Source organism: Scyliorhinus torazame, chromosome 5 (genome assembly GCF_047496885.1).
Source record: "Scyliorhinus torazame isolate Kashiwa2021f chromosome 5, sScyTor2.1, whole genome shotgun sequence".
NCBI lineage: Eukaryota > Metazoa > Chordata > Chondrichthyes > Carcharhiniformes > Scyliorhinidae > Scyliorhinus > Scyliorhinus torazame.
This window is the reverse complement of record NC_092711.1, coordinates 255,094,526-255,118,295: the sequence shown is the minus strand read 5'-3', so window position 1 is coordinate 255,118,295 and position 23,770 is coordinate 255,094,526. Positions and strand designations below refer to the sequence as shown.

Genomic DNA, 23,770 nt, shown 5'->3' with positions numbered 1-23,770 from the left:
AAGACCTTAATGCAGCAGTGTGCAGCAGGCAGCAGCATGCCACTGAGGTTGCATGTCTGAAAGAATCCAGTGGCAAAGAAATTCAGTGCAACAATGACCTTAATGGTTACTGGCATTTCCTCTGCCAGGATCGTGCAAAGAGACGTCACTGTGGCTCTGAAGAACCTGAGTCTCATCCAGCAACGTGACTCTGACATTTGAAGGTAACTTGTTCTCTGCCTCTCTACTCGATTGGCAGCATAAGCACTTGCTCTCCATTGTTGCATCAGCTGCTTTCTCCAGCACTGGTCTGCTGCCTTCATGCACCCGTGCATCCTGAAGCACGCATCTGCCCTTCTTCCTCTTCCCCTCAATCATCTCCTCCTCAGTGGAGGATATACCTCCACCACGAGAGACCACTATTCCCATGTTCCTTAGAATCATAGAATCCCTACAGTGCAGAAGGAGGCTGTTTGGCCCATCGAGTCTTCACCAACCTTCTGAAAGACCACCCCACCTAGGCTCATTCGCCGACCCTATCCCCATATACTAAGGGGCAATTTATCATAGCCAATACACCTAACCTGCATATCTTTGGACTGTGGGAGGAAATTGGAGCACCCGGAGGAAACCCACACAGCCACAGTGAGAATGTGCAAAGTCCACACAGTCACCCAAGGCTAGAATTGAACACGTGTCCCTGGAATTGTGAGGCAGCAGTGCTAACCACAGTTCCGCCATTCCATCCTTGTTCTTTTTTTATAATTAACATGACCAATCTACCCAGCCAGCACATCTTTTGAGTTGTGGGGGCGAAACCCATGCAGACACGGGAATAATGTGCAAACTCCACACGGCCAGTGACCCAGACCCGGGATCGAACCTGGGACTTCGGCGCCGTGAGGCAGCAGTGCTAACCCACTGCGCCACCGTGCTGCCCTTCATCCTTGTTCTTACAGCCAATAGGTTGGAGTATAGTTGAGAGTCTAAATGCACCTTTCTGCTGGAAACTGAGCTTCTAGTAGAAATATTATAACCCTTCATTATGGCCAGCCTCCTTCACACAACTACTGTTATGTACCAGTTTTTCCGTCAATTTACTCAATCTTTTTTCTCAACATTACACAGAGGACTTATCTATAATCCCTGTTGCTCTGCAATAAAGATCCAAAGACCCATAAATAAAGAACATGTATTTGTTGATCATGTGGCAACAATCTATTATGTGACCTTGCTAAACTGATTAACGTTTGGCTGATGTATCTTTTCTTTCAGTTGTCCTTGCTGATTCCACTGTTCCACATAGCAGACTCACGTTTGGAATATGAGACCTTTCTGCATTGCTGGCTGGACATGGCTTCTGGCTTTAGAAGGTGAATAATTTGATTCATTTTGTCTTAAAGTTGAATGGCATTGTTTCTTCAATCTTGACAATCTTTTTCAACTTGCATTTCTTTAGTTTGTAGCTAATTAAAAGTTACTAAGCAATGGGATCTTGAAAATATTCAAGTAGCCCATTCCATTTTAGATCTTCAGTTTCACCAATTTCCAGAATATTCGAAATGAAGCGCATGCAAAGCGATATGTAACCCAAGATATTGCAGTTCTTGAAAATTAAAAAGCTTCAAAATTTCCTTCTGGCACATTTGCTGATTGTTCCTCATTGAATAGAGAATAGTAAACCAATAATAATATTTCAGTAAGCTTTAAATTGTTAAGAAGCCTTTTAAATATTTGTTGGTGTAGTTAGGATTGTCTTTCAGCGTGTTTCAATATTACATGGCATTTGTCATTCCACATTTATAGATTGGGTTGAACATCCTCCAAGCGTAGTGCTATAGAGTGTTTTTTGTTGTTTGTTGTCAGGCGCTGACAGTGCTGTGATTATATTACTCACCCTAAGAAGTTGCTAGTCGGCCTTTCCTTGAACCACTCACTAACCTGTAGTGATTACCATTATTGAATTTAAAAAAGTAGCAATATATGTACAGGTTGGGAAGGTGTGTAACTTGGTAGGGAACCTGAAGATGGAGGGGTTTCATGATTTTTCTCCTGCAGCCTTCTTAATAAGAAAGGTCATGAGACAGAGCAGGTGTGCTGAAGTAAGATTGTTAATTTGCTGCAACGCTCCCTATAATTAGTAGAACCATAGTGGTGGAGGGATTGTATATTCAGTACAGTAGCAATGGAGACGATTAAACAGAATGCCGAGTGGTTCTAAGCTTCTTGAATATTGGTTATGTATTCAATCACATTCCTGATTTGACATTTCCACATGATGGGAAGACCAGGACAATAAACATTTTGCCCATCTTTCCTGCTCTTGTAACCATGGTGATCATGTAGGTTGATTAAGGTTCAGGCTATGACCATTGGTGGATCAGGGTGCTTTCAGTAGGGGTCGCAGCATTGGTGGTGCTATTGAAGGTCAGGGATTCAGTTATTATTGTCGTCTTTGGTAATTTATTGGCGCAATTTTTCCCTGAATCACTTCAACCCAAGGCTAGATATTGCCCTGCTATGAGCCACATATGAGTGTTCTGCTCCATTCAAAACTCTGTTAAATTGTCAGAAAAATGCTCCACTCTAACTTGACATCGAGGGCAGCACGGTAGCACAGTGGGTAGCACTGTTGCTTCACAGCTCCAGGGTCCCAGGTTCGATTCCTGGCTTGGGTCACTGTCTGTGCGGAGTCTGCACATTCTCCCCGTGTCTGCTTGGGTTTCCTCCGGGTACTCCTGTTTCCTCCCACAGTCCAAAGATGAGCAGGTTAGGTGGATTGGCTATGCTAAATTACCCTTAGCTTCCAAAAAAGGTTAGATGGGGTTACGAGGATAGGGTAGAGGTGTGGGGATAGGGTGAAGATGTGGGCTTTGGTAGGGTGCTCTTTCCAAGGGCCGATGCAGACTTGATGGGCAAATGGCCTCCTTCTGCCCTGTAAATCTATGATTCTATGATTCCATGAAAGACCACTGATGAAGCAGATAAAGATTGTTTGGTCATGGACACTATCCTTAAAGGCTACTGAAGCAATATTGTTAAGGCTGATTGGCCTCCAACAACCTCAACCGATCTTCCATCTATGCCTCCAGAGGTCAGAAGCTTTTCCATTTAGCCAGCATTGATAGCAGTTTAATCTGGGCTCCTTACTGTCAACCTCAGTCAAATTTGCCTTGATCTTGTGTGCAGTTACTCTTCTCCTGCCTCTGGCTTTAATCTTGCCCGATGTCATGGTCTGAGACCTGTATTTCCAAAGGAACCAGAACTGAATATTAATGAGCAATTTATTGGTGAATAGGTTTTGCTTCGTGACATCATTGCTCTAGTCCATCACTTTGTTGATGATTCTGAAGGAAGGGCAGACTGAGGTTTTAGGCCAGGTTCAATGTTTCCAGTTCATATTCAGGATAGAACATCATTAGACAATTTTTAAATTCAGTTCTGGCTAGGGCAGCATTTATTGTCCATGACTAATTGCCCTTGAGAAGGTGGTGGTGAGCTGCCTTCTTGAACCGTGGCAGCCCCTGGAGTGTAGGTACATCCACAGCGCTGTTAAGGAGGGAGTTCCAGAATTTTGGCCCATTGACAGTGGAGAAACAGCAATATGTTTCCAAGTCAGGATAGTGAGTGGCTTGGAGGGGAACTTCCAGGTGCTGATGTTCCCATGTGTCTGCTGCCCCTATCCTTCAAGATGGTAGTGGTCGTCGGTTTGGAAGATGCTGCCTGCAATGCATCTTGTAGATGGTACACACGGCTGTCACGGCTTATCAATGGTGGAGGGAGTGAATGGGCAGGTAGCACAGTGGGTAGCACTGTCGCTTCCCTGCGCCAGGGTCCCAGGTTCGATTCCCGGCTTGCGTCACTGTCTGTGCGGAGTCTTCACGTTTTCCCTGTCTCTGCGTGGGTTTCCACTGGGTCCTCCGGTTTCCTCCCACAAGCCCCGAATGACGTGCTGTTAGGTGAATTGGACATTCTGAATTCTCCCTCAGTGTACCCGAACAGATGCCGGAATGTGGCGACTAGGGGATTTTCCTAGTAACTTCATTGCAGTGTTAATGTAAACCTACTTGTGACAATAAAGATTATTATTATGTTTATGAAAGTAATGTCAATCAAGAGGGCTGTTTTGACCGGATTGTGTCAATATTCTTGAGTGTTGTTGGAGCTGCATTCATCCAAGCAAAGGAAAAATATTCTATCACACCCCTGACTTTTAACTTCTACATGGTGGACAGGCGTTAGGGAGTCAGGAGGTGAGCTACACTCCACAAGATTCCTTCCTCGCCTCTACCTGCTCTTTAGCCATAATATTTATATGGCCGGTCCAGTTCAGTTTCTGGTTAATGGTAACCCCAGCATGATGATAGTTGATGATTCAGTAATGGTAATGTCATTGAATATCAAGGGGCGATGGTTAGATTCTCTTTTGTTGGAGATGGTCATTGCCTGGCACTTGTGTGACATGAATGTTATATGCTACTTGTCAGCCCAAGCGGCAATGTCTATATAAGGTAGATATCGGTGTCACGACTGGATTGCAGTGTGGCTAAAAGGAGGTTAGTACTGGTGCAAAAGTTTTTAGCATAACAACCAACATGTTGCAAGGACTAATAGGCTTTGCTGTGCAGAGTGCACTGAAACACTTACTAATCTTCAAACGGAATGAACCAATTTAACTAGTCACGGTCAGTGAATACAATCACCTATTTAACTGAAGATATATGGGAAAATGTTAGCTTTTTCTCTTTCACCGAGATTGGAGTCCAAGATTGGATGTTCATGAAGTTTCCTCCTGTTGTAAGTTACCTGATCATCCACCATCATTCTAAAGGCCGATTCTTTAATTATTTATGCAGCTTGTTGGTCTTCAGGTTTTACATGTAAATAACTATACATGAGCCAAGATTTCCAGATTGACTCAGGAACCCTTTAAGAATGGTGAGCAGGTCCGATTCTCGGATTCCTCAGCTGTCTGATTTTCAGTAGTGCCTTTAAAACTTGTCAATTGGTTCCGGTCAAAAGCACTCACCTGGCACGCCTGACTCTGGGAGTCATGGAAATTGAATTGTAAACCTGAGTCTGCATGAGGAGAACTTTTAAAAGGTAAGTTCAAAATGTACTCCATATGCTTTCTCTGCCATATTACACCAGTACCCCATCTACCCTCCATGGCCCCTTATACCCCCATGCCAAGCTCTGTCTTTTCTCAGCTATTTCAATAAAATTAATGTTTGTCTGGGCTCTCAACTGAGCCTTATTATGTATGCTTGGCTGAGAACACGGGCATCTATTAGAATATAGAATACCTGCTGTCCAGAGGAAACATCGTTTGATTGACATATTAAGCTCAATGAGCTCTCCTATTAATTGCACAAAATTTGTTTACACAGTGATTTCAAGGCTTTGTGGTTTTTGATATTTTAAAGGGGCTGGATGATTGACAGATTTATGAGCTTGCAATGAAGACATTTTTATAAATATAGGAGAAAATTGTGAGTGGATTACTTTTTTTTTAAATTTATTCATACCATTATATACTATAGGATCCATTGGTTCGAGAAAGTGTATGGTGGGTCAATGGTCATCGAAGTGCCACACTTGACCTAGAGGGCATGAGGGGCCATTGTGGGTGGGTGGTTGAGCAATACATGGCATCGGGAGCATGAGGGGCCATTAGGCATGGGTGGGGGCATGGATGGAACATAGGAAGTGTTTGGAGTGAGGGAGTATGAGTTTAATAAGGACACGAGGAGTCCATACCGAGTAAATAAAGAAACATAGTTTTGTTTACCCACAATATTTACACTGCCCGGTAGATCCCTATTGGGTTCCTATTCTGGTCGGTGCCTTACCTGCCGCACTTTCATACAAATGTTAATAGAGATCCCCCTCCCCGAGCAGGGGAACTCGTACTCCGCAAAAACCATGAAGAAGATAATTATTCCCACACCGTAGGCCCTGGGTGGGCTATTACAGTGAGAGGGGAGGACTGGAGGGTCATTGTGTTTTTATTCTAACTGAGAAGAAAAAAACCATGGCACTGAGGTGGACCTTTTAAACAGCCCACCTCAGCAACCGGCTGCCCCTGTGGCTGCCTCCAACTTCTTCCTGGGTTGGCTGTCCTCCCTCCAGCCTGCATCTGTCCCTCAGCCATAAAGATTTTGTCTACCACTGTCTTCTGAGGGGGAGATGGGGGTGGTGGTGGTGGTGGGGGGGGGGGGGGGGGGGGGACTTTACCAATTCAGTGCCTTATGTTCCTGGCGCACTGATCTACGTTTTCCATTGAACCAGATTTGGCTTATTGGTTTGATGCTGATGAAGGAGTGACAAAAGTATTGGACCTTAGGTTTACTGATTGTGGTGGTATGAATTCTGCTGTCGATAATAGCCCAAAGTATCTCATGGATGTACTGTTTTTGGATTGCTAGATCTATTCTGTTCAGCACAGTAGTAGTTTTCCAAAATGCATAATGGAGGTGTGGTGATCAGTCCTACCAACGCTTGGAACAGGACATACCAACGAATTGCAGGATGTTAGTTAACATGTATGTTTCTGAGTGTACAGTTATGTCTGGCCGTTGTTTGGCCAGGCTGTAGGCTACCTCTCATACCTTATGAGTCAATGCCCATAAGTCAGTAACCTTTTCTAGCAGATATTGCGATTTTGAGAACCCAGAGAGTGTACAGTATTGTGGATACCAGCTCAAGCCCCACCAACCCATCGTGTGACAGACTGGTACTAAATATACAATGTGTGATGAATGTAAGAAACTACTGCATATCATATTTTATGTTCAGTTACAGTAATGTTATTATAAATACTGGGTTCAAATACATACATGCACGTTTGCTAAAGCTGTGAATAAGGAGTTGTAAATGGGGAGGTAACCATTGATTATAGCCATTTACTTGTTTATAGAGGGGTGACTAATGAAATATTGTTTTGATTGCTGGAGGTTCCCTGGGGAGTAGTTAATTTGAGAGATTGCGTTTAGTCCTAACTAAGCAGGTCATGGGACATCTTTCACATTCTCCCTGTGTCTGCGTCGGTTTCACCCCCACAACCCAAAAATGTGCAGATTAGATGGATTGGACACACTAAATTGTCCCTTAATTGGAAAAAAAATAATTGGGTACACTAAATTTAGTTTTTTCAAAGTTTGTTTGAACATAAAAGATTGGTCAGGCCATCACCCCCGGAGTGAAGTATCCTTTCCTTGCAGTTTTACAAATTGCAAATTGTTTGGGATTTCTTGTCCGGTATCCTAACAAAATGGGGCTGGTTTAGCACAGTGGGTTAAATAGCTGGCTTGTCATGCAGAACAATGCCAGCAGCGCGGGTTCAATTCCCATACCGGCCTCCCCGAACAGGTGCCGAAATGTGGCAACTAGGGGCTGTTCACAGTAACTTCATAGAAGCCTACTTGTGACAATAGCGATTAATATTATTATTATTATTAAAAACTGGGGTCTGGTCCAGTATCCTAACAAATGTAATAAACCACTTGCCCACAATAGAAGATTGATCCAGTAATCTTTGGGGCTTTGTTCCATATGTTTGTCAGCATTAGCCATTAATGGTCATTAATTGTCAAATGCCCTGTTATAGTTTGAGGTTTTGTCATATTCTTAAGCACTGATGGATGTTTCTCCACTAAAACTTTGAATTTGAGTCTCTTTTGCTGGCTTTAAGAGCCCCTACATGTAGATAGAAACTCCTGAATAGTTAATGCCTTCTAGTTTAAAACCAAAAGCCAGAATGTATCGACTGGTATGTGGGGCAGAATTTTCACTGTGGTGCACCGTTCCCCACAGTGGAATGGGATGTGGGTGCCATTTCTGCTCACTTGCTGATTCCCACGTAATCATAATTAAAACTTAAGTGTCAATGATGAGTGTGGAAGACACATGTAATTACGCAGTGGGGAAGATTTCCAGTAGTGAAACCTATTGTTAGCTGACAATTCAGAAGGAACAGGCATTTTATAAAAGGACCTCATGGAGGTTCTCCATCATGGCCACAACTTTACTGCCCAATTGTTCATTAACATGAGGGTGCAGCTCTCCTTGCTGCCATCTTGTTGGCTGGGACAGTGTATGTGGGGAGTTTAGTGTGTATATGTCGCTGCAACCTGTCAGCCTCCTGAATGTCAATCGCGGAACAAGCGAATCCGGCACCGTTCCTTCTTAGAATCGATTGTGTTCCAAGTGGCGCCACTGTTAGTCTCTTAATGGTAGCAGAATCTGTCCAGGTGTCGTGCCTGTTTTCTGTCGTGGAAGTCCACGGATTCTGTGTTGGCATCAATACTTAGTCTCAGAAACGGAGAATGCTGCCCATTTATATTTAGCTCCCTCATCTAAATCATTAATATGTATTGTGAATATCTGGGATAGTAGCACTGATCCCTGCCATACCCCACCAGTCATTGCCTGCCATTTGGTAAAAGACCCATTTATTCCTACTCTTTGTTTCCTATCTGCCAACTAGTCTTCAAACCCCAAACCCATGCACTTTAATTTTACATGTGAGATGTTGTCAAAAGCCTTCTGGATGTCCAAATAAACTACATCCATTGGCTCTCCCTCATCAACTCTACTCGTTATATCCTCGAAGAATTACAGTAGATTTGTCAAGCATGATTTCCCTTTCATAAATCCTTGCTTACTTTGTCCAATCCTGCCACTGTTTTCTAAGTATTCTGCTATCAAATATTTTATAATGGAGGTATTACATTAGCTACCGACCAATCTGTAGGAACCGTTCCAAGTTTATAGAACCTTGGAAGATGACCATCAATGCATCCACTATTTCTAGAGCCACTTCCTTAAGTACTCTGGGGATGTAGATTATCAGGCCCTGGGGAGTTATCGGCCCTCAATACCACCAATTTCCCCAACACCATTTCTTGACAAATACTGATTTCCTTCAGTTCCTCTCTCTCACTAAACCCTGTGTTGCCCAACATTCCTGTTATGTTATTTGTATCCTCTTTTGTAAGACAGAACTAAAGTATGTGTTTAGTTGGTCAGCCAGCCAGTTCTTTGTTCCCCATTTTCACAGACCCTGAGTCTGCCTGTAAGGGACCTACATTTGTCTTCACCAATCGTTTTATCTTCACATACTTATAAAAATCTTTACAGTCAGTTATTATAATCCCCGCAAGCTTACTCTCGTACTCTATTTTCCCCTTCTTAATCGATCCTTTTGCCCTCCTTTGCTGAAGTCTAAATTGCTCCCAATCCTCGGGTCTGTTGTTTTTTTCTGGCCAATTAGTATGCCTCTTCCTTGGAACTAATAGTATTTCTAATTTCACTTATAAGGCATGTTTTGGCCACCTTTCACTCTTACTTTTGCACTAGACAGGAATGAAGCATTGTTGAAGTTCACCCATGCACTCTATGAATGCTTGCCATTGCCTTTCCACCATTAGTCCTTTAAGTAACGTTCCCGAATCCATCATCGCCAACACGCACCTCACTCCATCGTAGCTTCCTTTATTTAGATTCAGAATCCTAGTCTCAGAATCAATTACATCCCTCTCCATCTTAATTAAGAATTCTATCATATAATGGTCACTGATCCCAAAGGATCCACAACTAGATTGCCAATTTGATATCCAGCCTAGGATGGCCTGTTCTCTACTTGGTTCCGTGAAGTATTGGTTCAGAAAACCATCCCGTATACATCCAGGAATTCGTCCTCTACGGTTTTGTTACTAATTTGATTGGCCAATCTAAATGCAGATTAAAGTCACCCATAATTACAGATGTTCCTTTATCACATGCATCTCCAATTTCCTGTTTAATGCCATCCCCAACATCACCACTACAGTACTGATGTTTCTCTGCTCTACCCATACAGATTCTACATTATCGAAGCTAATGTCCTTCCTCACTATTGTATTAATTTCCTCTTTAAAATGCCACCTACCACCTTTTCCTTTTTGTCTGTCCTTCCTAAATACTAAATACTGATGTTCAGTTCCCATCCCTGATCACCCTGCAGCTATGTCTCTACCCGTTTACATCTATTTGGGCAATTAATTCATCCACTTTATTGCAAATGTTTCACACATTAAGGCACAAAGCCTCAAGGCTTGTCTTTTTAATATTACTTGCCAGTTCTCATTATTTTTCACAGTGGCCTGTTTGATGTCACAAATACGCCACTGACTTAATCTCTGATCTCACTATGCCATTGGAACAATCAAAGTTTCAACTCCCCCCTAATTAAATCGCTCACACAGCAGATTTCCCACTCTGGCATGTTCCATAAATCCACCCTCCTACAGTGTTGGACAAGATATCCATGAATCAATTTAAGACAACCATAAACTACTTTTACCACTGCTATAAATGTTCTAATTGTTATATTTTATGATGCAGCAGAGTTTCTAGAAGATATTTAATAACTTTGCAAAGATTAAGAAGATAAGAAAAGGCTAAGGGTCTAAAATCTGGTTGTTCAGCTTTTTTATTTGACATTGCTTCTATGCTTGACTTTGGCCTGTGTCTGTCGCTTCCCCCAAAAGTGAGTTACTCTTCACCCTTCTTTCCCCATTCAATAGCTTGTTTCCTTTTCCTGTACCTCAACCCTTATGTTGACCTTTATTTCCTACAAATATAGTTGATTCCATCAATGGCACTGTAATGGGCAAGGGCAATAACTCACAATCTTTCCCTTGACTTTTCCTCTTCCTGCATCACCTCTTCCTCCATCAAACCCGACCTCTCTCATATCTTCCTCCATCTTCTTGCTCCCCTTTTCTCTCCTCCATTCTCCCATTCCTTCAGCTATCTAACTAGGATCCCATAGTGATGTCATTGGTTCCAATAGTGCAGGTCCCTAAAGCCTTTACCCCGCTTTAATGATCTCCCTGAACCTTTTGAATCTTCTCTCCATCCTTTCACCTTTAAATGCTCGCTGGCTTCTCGTTATTTTCTTCCTTGTCTGCAGTCCCCTTCATGTGGCTTGTAACCAGAATCTACCATTTCCTTCACTCATTTTCTGGCCTCCATTGTTGCAGTTCCCCCTCTGCCCTCATTTAATTTCCCCCTATTCTCTAATCTTGCTTCAAATACCTTTAATTCTGTTTTGAGTCTTGATTAGATGTGTGTTTCTATGGAAGATTGACTATATGGTTTGTGAGATTTCCAGTTTTAAATGAGTTCACACACAACTTGCCATGTTTGTAACTAACAATTCCAAACGTTGTGACAGTCAATAAATCAAAAACAAGGGCAGCAGGGTGGCACAGTGGTTAGCACTGCTTCCTCACACAGCCAAGGTCCCAGGTTCGATCCCGGCTTTGGGTCACTGTCTGTGTGGAGTTTGCACATTCTCCCCGTGTTTGCGTGGGTTTCGCTCCCACAACCCAAAGATGTGCAGTGTAGGTGGATTGGCCACACTAATTCGCCCCTTAATTGGAAAAAATGAATTGGGCACTCCAATTTATTAAAAAATAAAAATAAATCAAAAACAGTGCGTGCTACATTACATTAAAGGTCAGCTCGAGGTCCAAGTATAGCTGTAAGCTCTGGCATTGGGTGGTATCACAAAGCAGTTTTTGTCCTCCACCATACTGTTCAGGTGTCTCCGCCATACTTTTCAAAGTAAGAAGCCATGAATCCTTTACTTTTTTTTTGCAAATGTACATTTTTACATATTTAAATTTGTGCTTTCAGATAATAAATTCTTCTTAAAATGTATCTTCACACAGTGTCCCAGTTCTTATACACCCTCCTAGCCCACCATAGGAGAGGAATGTTTTCCCAACCTCTGCTCTTACTTTACCCTGTCCTCGTGATCTTTCTTGCCCCTGTTGCACTGACTCCAAGAAACATTTTCAGGTTTTGACTGCTACCTGAAGATTTTTCTGAGATTTAAAATAGAAATCTATTATCCAAAACAGTTCTTTAGCGGTCCATTCTGAGATGCCAACACTGCTCTCTGGCCTGCCACATGAAACTCTTGGTCAGTACAGATGCTGACCTATTAAACACTTGCATTATCAATAGCTTAGGTTGACGTCTGAACAAAATAGAAATTGTTGGGGCTTTTTTTTTAAACATGCTACCAGTACCTGTATTTATATCTTTTCGTTGTTCACCAAAATATTGCACTTAAGAGGCATGCTGTGACTCAATATAAGTTATTTATAATAATCATAATAATAATAATCGCTTATTGTCACAAGTAGGCTTCAATGAAGTTACTGTGAAAAGCTCCTAGTCGCCACATTCCGGCACCTGCTCGGGGAGGCCGGTACGGGAATTGAACCCGCGCTGTTGACATTGTTCTGCATTACAAGCCAGCTATTTATTTCAGATTCATCTCTGTGCTGCGAGCTTGCATATAGTCAAAAATCAGGCAATGAATACACTGAATATGTAAATAAATGTTTTACAATTAACTTTGTTAGAGCTTTATCATTGTCTGGTCATTTACACGTTCAGTCACCCACTGACTTAAGAAGTGATGTCCCAACGTTCATAGAGTTTTACAGCATGGACAGAGGCCCATCAGCCCACCGTGCCCACGCCAACCATCAACCACCTAACTATTCTAATCCTATTTTCCAACACTTGCTCCATAGCTTTATGACATTTCAAATGCTCATCTAAATACTTCTTAAAAGTTGTGAGGGTTCCCACCTCTGCCACCCTTTCAGGCAGTGAGTTCCAGATTCCGACCACCCTCTGGCTGAAATGTTTTCCTCACATTTCCTCTAAACCTCCTGCCCATTACCTTCAATCCATGCCCCTTGATTATTGACCCCTCCACTACGGGGGAAGGAACCTTCCTATCCACCCTATATATGTCTCTCATAATTTTATACACCTCAATCAGGTCCCCCCCTCAGCCTTCCCACTCCAGGGAAAACAACTCCATCTATCCAGTCTCTCTTGATAGCTGAAACGATCCAGCCCAGGTAACATCCTGGTGAATCTCCTTTGCGCCCACTCCTTTTGACAGTGTGGTGACCAGAACTGTACACAGTACTCCAGCTGGGGCCTAACCAATGTTTTATACAGCTCCAACACAACCTTGCTGCTCTTATATTCAATAACTCGGTTAATAAAGGCAAGAATCCCAAAGGCCTTCTTAACAACCTTATCTACCTGTCGTGCTGTCTTCAGAGATCTGTGAACTTCCATACCAAGGTTCCTTTGATCCTCTGTACTTCCTCGGGTCCGACCATGCATTTTATATTCTCTTTCCTTGTTAGTCCTCCCAAAATGCATTACCTCACACTTTTCATGGTTAAATTCCATTTGCCATCTAAACAGCCCATCTATATCGTCCTGTAATCTAAGGCCTTGCTCCTCCCTATTTACCACGCCATTGATTTTTGTGTCATCTGCGAACGTACTTATCAGACCTCCTACATTCACATCTAAATCATTAATGTATACGACAAACAACAAGGGACCCAGCACCAATTCCTGCGAACACCACTGGACACAGGTTTCCAGTCACAAAAACAACCTTCAACCATCACCCTGGGATATTTTAAACCAGTCTGTCTCTTGATTTCAGGGAAGAGTGACTTGTCATTCATAGTTCAACAATGACTCTTGTTATTTCAGGTTTACTGCAGCTGGTAAGCTGTCAACCTTTCCAGTCGGATAAAAGTGATGCGGGACTCGTAAGAAATTGTGAAACGAACCCTCCCGTAAGTAGCTAAGATAATTAATACGTGGGGAAAAAGAACTACCTTAAGAGCAGGTTCAGAATGAGATTTGTGATGTTAGCAATAGTTAGGAAATGATATTTAGGAACTGAAGTGATCTAAAACTGCAAGATTGAATGGTGGAGCAGACTTATTGGGCCGAGTGGCATAATTCTGCTCCTATGTCTTATGGTCTTATGGTCCAAGAAATATTGGCCAGGGAGAGCAGTCTAGGGTTTTTTAGTGGTGATATGAGGTTGGAAGAGTATTCGTGAGTTTTATTTAAATTACCTTGGGGTTGAAACCCAGGGAATTAAAAACTCCTGAAATAGATATGCTATTAAAAAGGTTCTTCAGGTAGAATTCCGGAGGTGTCTTCAATAACATTTCTGTTGTCAATTAATCCTTTTGAATATCCCTGGAATTTGAGCTTTACTGATCTGAATGAGGGAATTTATTAGAGAGAAGGATCCTCCATTTTATATCATTTCACGATAATTCTTACCAACTTGCCCAACAAGCAACATTAGTAGACTCCAAGTTAATATCCTGTTTTACTATCCTGACTAAAGACTTGTAAGGGGGAAGTGGCAGGGAGGAGTTGAGAGCTCAGGAGAATAATTAAATGTGGTGAGCCATAAATTTAAACAGTGACAGTCTTGAAAATTCCTAATGTAAAATGAAGATGTTTTTGTGTAATATTTGCGCATTAAGGGCAGCAAGGTAGCATTGTGGATAGCACAATTGCTTCACAGCTCCAGGGTCCCAGGTTCGATTCCGGCTTGGGTCACTGTCTGTGCGGAGTCTGCACATCCTTCCCGTGTGTGCGTGGGTTTCCTCCGGGTGCTCCGGTTTCCTCCCATAGTCCAAAGATGTGCAGGTTGGGTGTATTGGCCATGATAAATTGCCCTTAGTGTCCAAAATTGCCCTTAGTGTTGGGTGGGGTTACTGGGTTATGGATTATGGGGATAGGGTGGAGGTGTTGACCTTGGGTAGGGTGCTCTTTCCAAGAGCCGGTGCAGACCCGATGGGCCGAATGGCCTCCTTCTGCACTGTAAATTCTATGATAATGTCCACATGAAGAGAAGGTTGCAGGCTCTGGTCCTTGTGATATCAGTTATTCACGAATATTACAAGGTGATTCATTTTGGTAGGACAAATTTTAATGCGGATTACAGGGTCAACGGCAGGGTTCTGAAGAATGTGGAGGAACAGAGAGATCTTGGGGTTTATGTCCACAGATCTCTGAAGGTTGCCACTCAAGTGGATAGAGCCATGAAGAAGGCCTATAGTGTGTTAGCGTTTATTAACAGGGGGCTTGAGTTTAAGAGCCGTGGGGTTATGCTGCAACAGTACAGGACCCTGGTGAGACCACGTTTGGAGTATCGTGTGCAGTTCTGGTCACCTCAATATCAGAAGGATGTGGAAGCATTGGAAAGGGTGCAAAGGAGATTTACCAGGATGCTGCCTGGATTGGAGGGTTGGTCCTATGAGGAAAGGTTGAGGGAGCTAGGGCTTTTCACATTGGAGTGAAGGAGGATGAGAGGTGACTTAATAGAGATTTATAAGATGAAGGGGGGGATAGATAGAGTGGACGTTCAGAGACTATTTCCTCGGGTGGATGTAGCTGTTACAAGGTGGCATAACTATAAGGTTCAGGGTGGAAGATATAGGAGGGGTGTCCAAGGTAGGTTCTTTACTCAGGTTAGGGTGTGGAATGGACTGCCTGCTGTGATAGTGGAGTCGGACACTTTAGGAACTTTCAAGCGGTTATTGGATAGGCACATGGAGCACACCAGAATGACAGGGAGTGAGATAGCTTGATCTTGGTTTCGGACAAAGCTCGGCACAACATCGACGGCCGAAGGGCCTGTTCCGTGCTGTACTGTTCTATGTTCTCTGTTCTATTAGCAGCCATATTGATAGCAATGAGGAAGGAGCAAGGCAATGAGCAAATGGTGTTCTAACTGTAACCATTGCATAAAGTTTATAAGTGAAAAATTAAAAGAAAATGAAGTACGATGAAAAGAATAACTTCATTAGCGAGGTGTAACATTCCTTTAACTCACATCTCTGTGGAAACATACCGCAGCAACTATTTCTTCTCTCACTGTTTCAATGTAATGTGATGCATGCAGCAGCTATTGATGATTGAAAACTCATACGTACACAATACAAACACACAGGGTGGAATTTTGCAATATTTTTTTCAGTGTCAGGCTCTGAATGAAAACTGACAGCAGCCCCCCCCCCCCCCCCCCCCCGCCCCCCCCCAACTGAATTTCCCATGCAGATTTACTGGCACTCTGGTAAAGAAAAATGAGTGGACTGGCAAGGCTGGCTCCACAGAGATCAGGGCGCCCTTCAAAGGTGGCACAGAAACTCAACGCCACCCTATAGAATCATATTATTTACAGTGCAGAAGGAGGCTATTCGACCCACCAAGTCTGCACCAGCCCTTGGAAAGAGTACCCGATCGAAGCCCACACCCCCACCCTATCCCCGTAACCCCATCTAACCTTTTTGGACACTAAGGGCATTTTAGCATGGCCAGTCCACCTAACCTGCACATCTTTCGACTATGGGAGGAAACCGGAGCACCCGGAGGAAACCCACGCATACACGGGGCGAACGTGCAGACTCCGCACAGAAAGTGACCCAAGACAGGAATCAAACCTGGGACCCTGGAGCTGTGAAACAGCTGTGCTAACCACTTTGCTACCGCATGGACACGGAGGACCCCCCACAAGCAATGCCCCCCACCCCACAAGCAGCAGCCTCCCCCCTCCACTGCAGACTTGAGGGTAACCTCCTCCCTCACTAGCATCACCCGTCCCCCAACACACATAAGGGGTTCTGAAGATGACCCACCCCTGGCACTGGCCGCCTGTTCCAGGGTTCCCAGGCATGTCCCTTTCCCCCTTGGGGCTACAACTGCCTTGGCATCTGTGGTGGGATCCCCTCGACTGTTCCCATCTTCACAAACCTGTTGCAAATCTTGCCAACGTGATGTCATGTCAGCGGTGTAGTGTTACCTGTGTGGTCAATAACACGTGTTACTCAATACTTGGCTGATAGTGAGGTCCTCTGAATCTTGTTGAAGAAGACTCAAACTCGTCCAGTAACAACAAAGGTTTATTGAGTAACTATAACTATTAATGCGTGAGTTCTTTACCTTAACATGGGAACTAGGAATTGGATAACCAGATTTAACAATTGTAACTAAATGTAACTCCACTAACTATCTATGTGATTCTGATGTTTCCCTGTTCACAGCACACCCGAGAGAGAGAAAGACCCCGTGTGGCTGCCCTTTATACCCCTGTTGGTCCAGCCCTCTGGTGATCATGTGGTGCTGCTATCTACCCATTAACCTCTTGTGTGCATGTACCTACAGAGATCACCACATCTCCCCCTTTTTAATGTGCTACAGGTTTTCTGTATGGTGCAACGAAAACTAAACAAACATAATGAATTAAGTCAACTGGGAACAGATAAAACAAGTAACGCTGTGTACAGAATGGGATGGTATTAATGACTGTACAAAGTCAATCAACGTTTAAAAAGTCCAATTCTAACGAAAAACTTTGTGAGTCCAGACTGTCTGCATTTGATCAGGTGGGTTGATCCTTTTGCCTGTCGGTGAGGTGGCAGTGTTGATGTCGCCATGTCGTTGTGACCGTCAGTGTTTATGTGTGTCCGTGAGGACATCATGAGACATCGGAATGGTCGAAGTAAGTTGACGTTAGTAGCGGACTGCCTTTTGCGCTTGCATTGTTGACCCAGTATGTCATCTTTTTTGCAAGCTGGGTTGGGTGATTGCTGCGGCGCAGACACAAAATCACAAGATCTGTTGTTGTTGTTGTGGTTTTGTTCACTGCTTTGATCAACAGTGGGTAGACATTTAATGTCTGCTGCTGGCTGCTCATACAAGGCAGATAGACTGTCATAGTCTTCCTCGTTCACGGCTGTCGCTCCGGAGTCGTTGCTTGTGGCCATTCTGGAGCCTGTCAACGAGCTCGCTATGGAGGCTGGTATCACTCCCTCAGTGGAGTCAATCTGTGCTCTCTGCGTGGCGTCGCCTTCTGCTAGGATATATGACATGTGGTTGTCACCCATTTTGTCGACGAGCTGCCATGTCGTCATGGTGCTGGATTCTCCCACCATGAGACTCGTATGGGCCTTGGCACCCATGTTGCTGCTGCAATGACCATCAGATCCGGAGAACTGATCCATGGCTGAGTGGCATTCGTCAGCGAGCAAATCATCGCTTCTTGTCAAGGATGTGTCACGGTGCTCTATTTGTCCAATGAGGAACTCATCCCCTGAGTAAGCATCGTCAATGAACAAATCTTTTGCTATGAATTTGTCATTGTGCTCTTCTCTTTGGGTGTTACAAACGGTATGTTTTAGGGTGCTGCGGCAGTGATCTTTGACTGTAAGTGGAGGTTCGAGCTTCATTCTGTCGCTGGGGAAAATAATTTTTTGTTTTTGAGACTTTAAACCCCTTTTTGTTCACTTTCGGGCATTTTGGTGAGGCGTGGTGGGGTAAGGTTCCTCCACGACTGTGACCATGGCCATACGGTAGGCGTCATCATAGGCAAGGTCATCGTTTTCGGACAGGTAATCACTGAATATTGGTTGGCGGTTCATAGATGCCACATTCCGAACATCGCAGGGTCTTAGTTGTTGTCCCATGGAAGTCATCTGTAGCACAGCTCGACATTTGAAGGCATAGTGGTTGTACTTTCTACACCTCAGGCACTGTTTGCCATAAGCTGGACATTGCCCTTTTAAGTGGGCGTGTCTGCAGTTATGACACGTCATGACGCCGTCCTGGCACGTCCGCGCATGCGCAGTAGCGTTCTCAGCCGGTTCCAGTCTCCATGCGAACTGCTCATGTGTGTGGGCCACTTGCAGATTCGCGCGCGCAGGATTGCCAGTAGAGGAGCGCCTTCGAGAAGCCTGGGCCACCATTTTGACTGCTCCAACCTCGTGGTGGAGGCCTTGGTCCCGGTAAGTAAACTGTTGATAGTGTGCTTCAGTGATTTCATTTTTTAAAAAAATATATGTTTATTTAAATTTTTCCAACAAAATTTTTTAACAAACAAACCCCCTCCCATAACAAAAAGAAGAACACAAACACCACAATCAAAAATAATAAACTACTTATACATTGGGTGTCTCCCGCATTTATTAACCCCCCCATATGACATTCAAAAGTAACCTTGGGGAAACCCCCCACCACCCTCCCAAATACCCCCCCGAAAGAGACCCCCCCCCGGGTTGCTGCTGCTGCTGACCTCCTCCTAGCGCTCTGCGAGATAGTCTAGGAACGGTTGCCACCGCCTGAAGAACCTCTGCACAGATCCTCTCAAGGCAAACTTTATCCTCTCCAGCTCAATGAACCCTGCCATGTAATTTATCCAGGCTTCCACACTGGGGGGCTTCGCGTCTTTCCATAATAGCAAAATCCTCCGCCGGGCTACCAGGGACGCAAAGGCCAGAATAACGGCCTCTTTCGCCTCCTGCACTCCCGGTTCGTCCGTTACCCCAAATAATGCCAACCCCCAACTCGGCTTGACCTGGACTTTCACCACCTTGGACATAGTCCTCATGAAACCACTCCAGAACCCATCCAGTGCTGGGCAGAACATGTGGACGTGATTCGCCGGGCTTCCCGAGCACCTCCCACACCCCAAAGAACCTACTCAACCTCGCCCCTGTCATATGCGCTCTGTGAGTAACCTTAAATTGTATTAGGCTGAGCCTGGCGCAAGAGGAAGAGGAGTTAATCCTACTCAGGGCATCAGCCCACAGACCCTCATTGATCTCCTCAAGCTCCTCCTCCCACTTGCCCTTTAGCTCCTCTACCGAAATCTCCTCTTCTTTCATCTCTTGATAGATCGCCGAAACCTTGCCTTCTCCGACCCATACACCCGAAATCACCCTGCCCTGAATCCTCTGTGCCGGGAGCAACGGGAATTCCCTCACCTGCCGCCTCACAAACGCCCTCACTTGCATATACCTGAATGCATTTCCCGGGGGTAACCCAAACCTCTCCTCCAGCGCCCCTAGGCTCGCAAACGTCCCATCTATAAACAGGTCCCCCATTCTTCTGATCCCTGCCCGATGCCAGCTCCGAAACCCCCCATCCATCCTTCCCGGGATGAACCGATGGTTCTCCCGAATCGCGGACCAAACCGAGGCTCCCATCTCGCCCCTATGCTGTCTCCACTGCCCCCAGATCTTCAACGTTGCCACCACCACCGGACTCGTGGTGTACCTTGTCGGCGAGAGCGGCAGCGGTGCCGTCATCAGCGCCCTCAGGCTCGTGCCCCTGCAGGACGCCATCGCCAACCTCTTCTACGCCGCCCCCTCTCCCTCTATTACCCACTTATGGATAATCGCCACGTTGGCTGCCCAATAGTAGCCGCACAGATTCGGCAGCGCCAGCCCTCCCTGTCCTTGCTACGCTCCAGAAACACCCTCTTTACCCTCGGGGTCTTATTTGCCCATACGAAACCCATGATGCTCCTACCTACCCGTTTAAAGAAGGCCTTGGTAATCACAATGGGAAGGCACTGGAACACAAAGAGAAACCTCGGGAGGACCATCATTTTAACCGACTGTACCCTGCCCGCTAGCGAGAGTGGCAGCACATCCCATCTTTTGAAATCCTCCTCCATCTGCTCCACCAACCGCATCAAATTGAGCTTGTGCAGGGCCCCCCAGCTCCCAGCCACCTGGATCCCCAAGTACCGAAAGTTCCTTTCCGCCCTCTTCCATGGTAGGTCGTCTATCCCCTTCCCTGGTCCCCTGGATGCACCACAAAGAGCTCGCTTTTCCCTACGTTGATCCTATAGCCCGAGAAGTCCCCAAACTCCCTTAGGATCCGCATGACCTCCACCATCCCCTCCACTGGATCTGCCACATACAGCAAAAGGTCGTCCGCATACAGCGACACCCAATGTTCCTCTCCCCCTCGGACCAACACCCTCCATTTCTTGGACTCCCTTAGTGCCATGGCCAAAGGTTCAATTGCCAATGCAAACAACAAGGGGGACAGGGGGCACCCCTGCCTCGTCCCTCGGTACAGCCGAAAGTGCTCCGACCTCCGCCGATTCGTAGCCACACTCGTCACCGGGGCTCTATATAGGAGCCTTACCCAACTGATAAACCCCTCCCCGAACCCAAACCTCCGCAACACTTCCCAAAGATACTCCCACTGCACCCGGTGGAAGGCCTTCTCTGCGTCCATAGCTGCCACTACCTCCGCCTCTCCCTCCACCGATGGCATCATAATCACGTTGAGGAGCCTCCGCACATTAGTGTTTAGCTGCCTGCCCTTTACAAATCCCGTCTGGTCCTCATGAATCACCCCAGGGACACAGTCCTCAATTCTCGTAGCCAACACTTTTGACAGCAACTTAGCATCCACATTGAGGAGCGCGATCGGTCTACACGACCCACATTGCAGTGGGTCCTTCTCCTGCTTCAGAATCAACGAGATCAGCGCCCCGGACATTGTCGGGGGCAGGGTCCCCCTCTCCCTTGCCTCATTGAAAGTCCTCACTAACAACGGGCCGAGCAGGTCCACATATTTCCTATAAAACTCGACCGGGAACCCATCTGGCCCCGGGGCCTTCCCCACCTGCATGTTCCCCAATCCTTTAACCAGCTCCTCCAACCCAATTGGCACCCCTAAACCAGCCACTTCCTGCTCCTCCAGTCTCGGGAACCTCAGTTGATCCAAAAATCATCGCATCCCCTCTTTCCCCGCTGGAGGCTCAGATCTGTACAGCTCCTCATAGAAGTCCTTAAATACCTCATTTACTCTCACCGCACACCGCACAATATTCCCCCTGCTATCCTTAACTCCACCTATCTCCACTCTCTTACGGAGCTGGTGTGCCAGCATCCGGCTCGCCTTCTCCCCATACTCGTACGTCGCCCCCTGTGCTTTCCTCCACCGTGCCTCTGCTTTCCCTGTGGTCAACAGGTCAAACTCCATCTGGAGGTTTCACCGCTCCCTAAGTAGTCCCTCCTCGGGGGGGCTTCTGCATATCTCCTGTCCACTCTTAAGATCTCCCCCACCAACCTCTCCCTCTCCCTGCCCTCTCTCTTCTCCCTGTGGGCCCTAATGGAGATTAACTCTCCCCTGACCACCGCCTTCAACGCCTCCCAGACTACCCCCACCTGCACCTCTCCGTTGTCATTGGCCTCCAAGTATCTCTCAATGCACCCCCGCACCCTCCCGCACACCTCCTCATCCGCTAGTAATCTCACATCAAGACGCCACAGCGGGCGCTGGTCCCTCTCCTCTCCTAACTTCAGCTCCACCCAGTGCGGGCCGTGGTCTGAGATGGCTATGGCCGAATACTCTGTTCCCTCCACTTTCAGGATTAGCGCCCTACTCAAAACAAAAAAATCTATCCGGGAGTAGGCTCTATGTACATGGGAAAAGAATGAGAATTCCCTGGCCAGGGCCCTATCAAACCTCCATGGATCCACTCCCCCCATCTGGTCCATAAACCCCCTAAGCACTTTGGCCGCAGCCGGCCTCTTCCCCGTCTTGGATCTGGAGCGATCTAATGCTGGATCCAGCACCGTGTTGAAATCCCCCCCCATTCTCAAGCTTCCTGCCTCCAGGTCCGGAATCCGACCCAGCATGCGCTTCATAAATCCGGCATCATCCCAGTTCGGGGCGTATACGTTTACCAGTACCACCCACACCCCCTGCAACCTACCGCTCACCATCACGTATCGACCTCCATTATCCACTACAATATTCTTGGCCTCAAACGACACCCGCTTCCCCACCAGTCTTGCAACCCCTCTGTTCTTCACATCCAGCCCCGAATGGAATACCTGTCCTACCCATCCCTTTCTCAATCAGACCTGGTCTGCCACCTTCAAATGTGTCTCCTGAAGCATGACCACGTCTGCCTTCAGTCCCTTTGATGGCGCGAAAACTCGGGCCCTCTTAACCAGCCCATTCAGACACCTCACATTCCAAGTTATCAGCTGGATTGGGGGGCTTCTCACCCCCCCCCCCTGCCAACTAGCCATCTCCTTTTCTAGGCCAGTCACGTGCCTGCACCTCCCGCACCCTCCAGTCCCCCAGACGGCGGACCCCCGCCCTGACCACCTCTCCTATTTCCAGTTCCCCATTGGCCAATGCAGCAGCAACCCTATACCCCCCCTCACCCCCCCTCCCTCCACTAGATCCATATCTAGCTCTTTTGCTCCCCCCATAACACTCCCGTAAGTCAGCTGACTCCTGCTGACCCTGGCCTCTCCCGCCTTCCCATCGACCCCCCCAGTGTGGGAATCCCCCCTCCCCCTCCTCCCTAGCAGTCAGTGTGTGCTCCTCCGACCCCCACCGCCGTCCTCCCCTAGCGCGGGAAAAAGCCCGCGCTTTCCTGAGCTGGCCCCGCCCCCTCTGGCGCAGCTCCTTTTGCAGCCTTTTCTCAATTCCCCCATCCCCGGGCTTCCCCTCACTCCAACACTGGCGCCCACACTCTCCCACAGTCTCCCCATCAAATCCCTTCACCCATCCCCATCCAGCACCCAACCAAGGGAACATTCCCGACACATAGTTAAAACCATATATACAGCAGACATCCCCCCCACAACCACAGACCCTCAATTTGAGTCCAACTTTTCAGTCTGTATAAAGCTCCAAGCCTCCTCAGGCGTTTCAAATAGTGGTGCCGATCTTGGAATGTGACCCACAATCGCGCTGGCTGCAGCATACCGAACTTCACCCCCTTCCGATGGAGCACCGCCTTAGCCCGATTAAAGCCAGCTCTCTTCTTGGCCACCTCTGCACTCCAGTCCTGGTAGATTCAGATCTCCGTGTTCTCCTACCTGCTGCTCCACTCTTTCTTGGCCCATCTCAAGACACACTCTCTATCCATAAAGCGGTGAAACCTCACCACTACAGCCCTTGGTGGCTCGTTGGCCTTGGGTCTCCTTGCCAGGACCCGATGAGCCCCATCTAGCTCCAGGAGGCTCGGGAAGGCTCCCGTGCCCATCAGCGAATTGAGCATCGTGCTCACATATGCCCCGGTATCGGGCCCCTCAACTCCTTCAGGAAGATCCAGAATCCGAAG

The 23,770-nt window shown here is 46.4% G+C and overlaps 1 protein-coding gene across 3 annotated transcripts in view; it reads left to right on the top strand.

Annotated features, from left to right (window-relative positions):
- The window catches only part of xpnpep2 (X-prolyl aminopeptidase (aminopeptidase P) 2, membrane-bound), a 160,632-nt gene that overhangs the window by 27,606 nt on the left and 109,256 nt on the right, over positions 1-23,770 (top strand). For all 3 annotated transcript variants that reach the window (XM_072505383.1, XM_072505381.1, XM_072505382.1), the window contains 2 exons: positions 1,255-1,352; positions 13,570-13,655. In XM_072505383.1, the coding sequence (XP_072361484.1) occupies positions 1,304-1,352; positions 13,570-13,655 (135 nt within the window). In that variant the 5' untranslated portion in view covers positions 1,255-1,303. The remainder of the gene's footprint in view (positions 1-1,254; positions 1,353-13,569; positions 13,656-23,770) is intronic.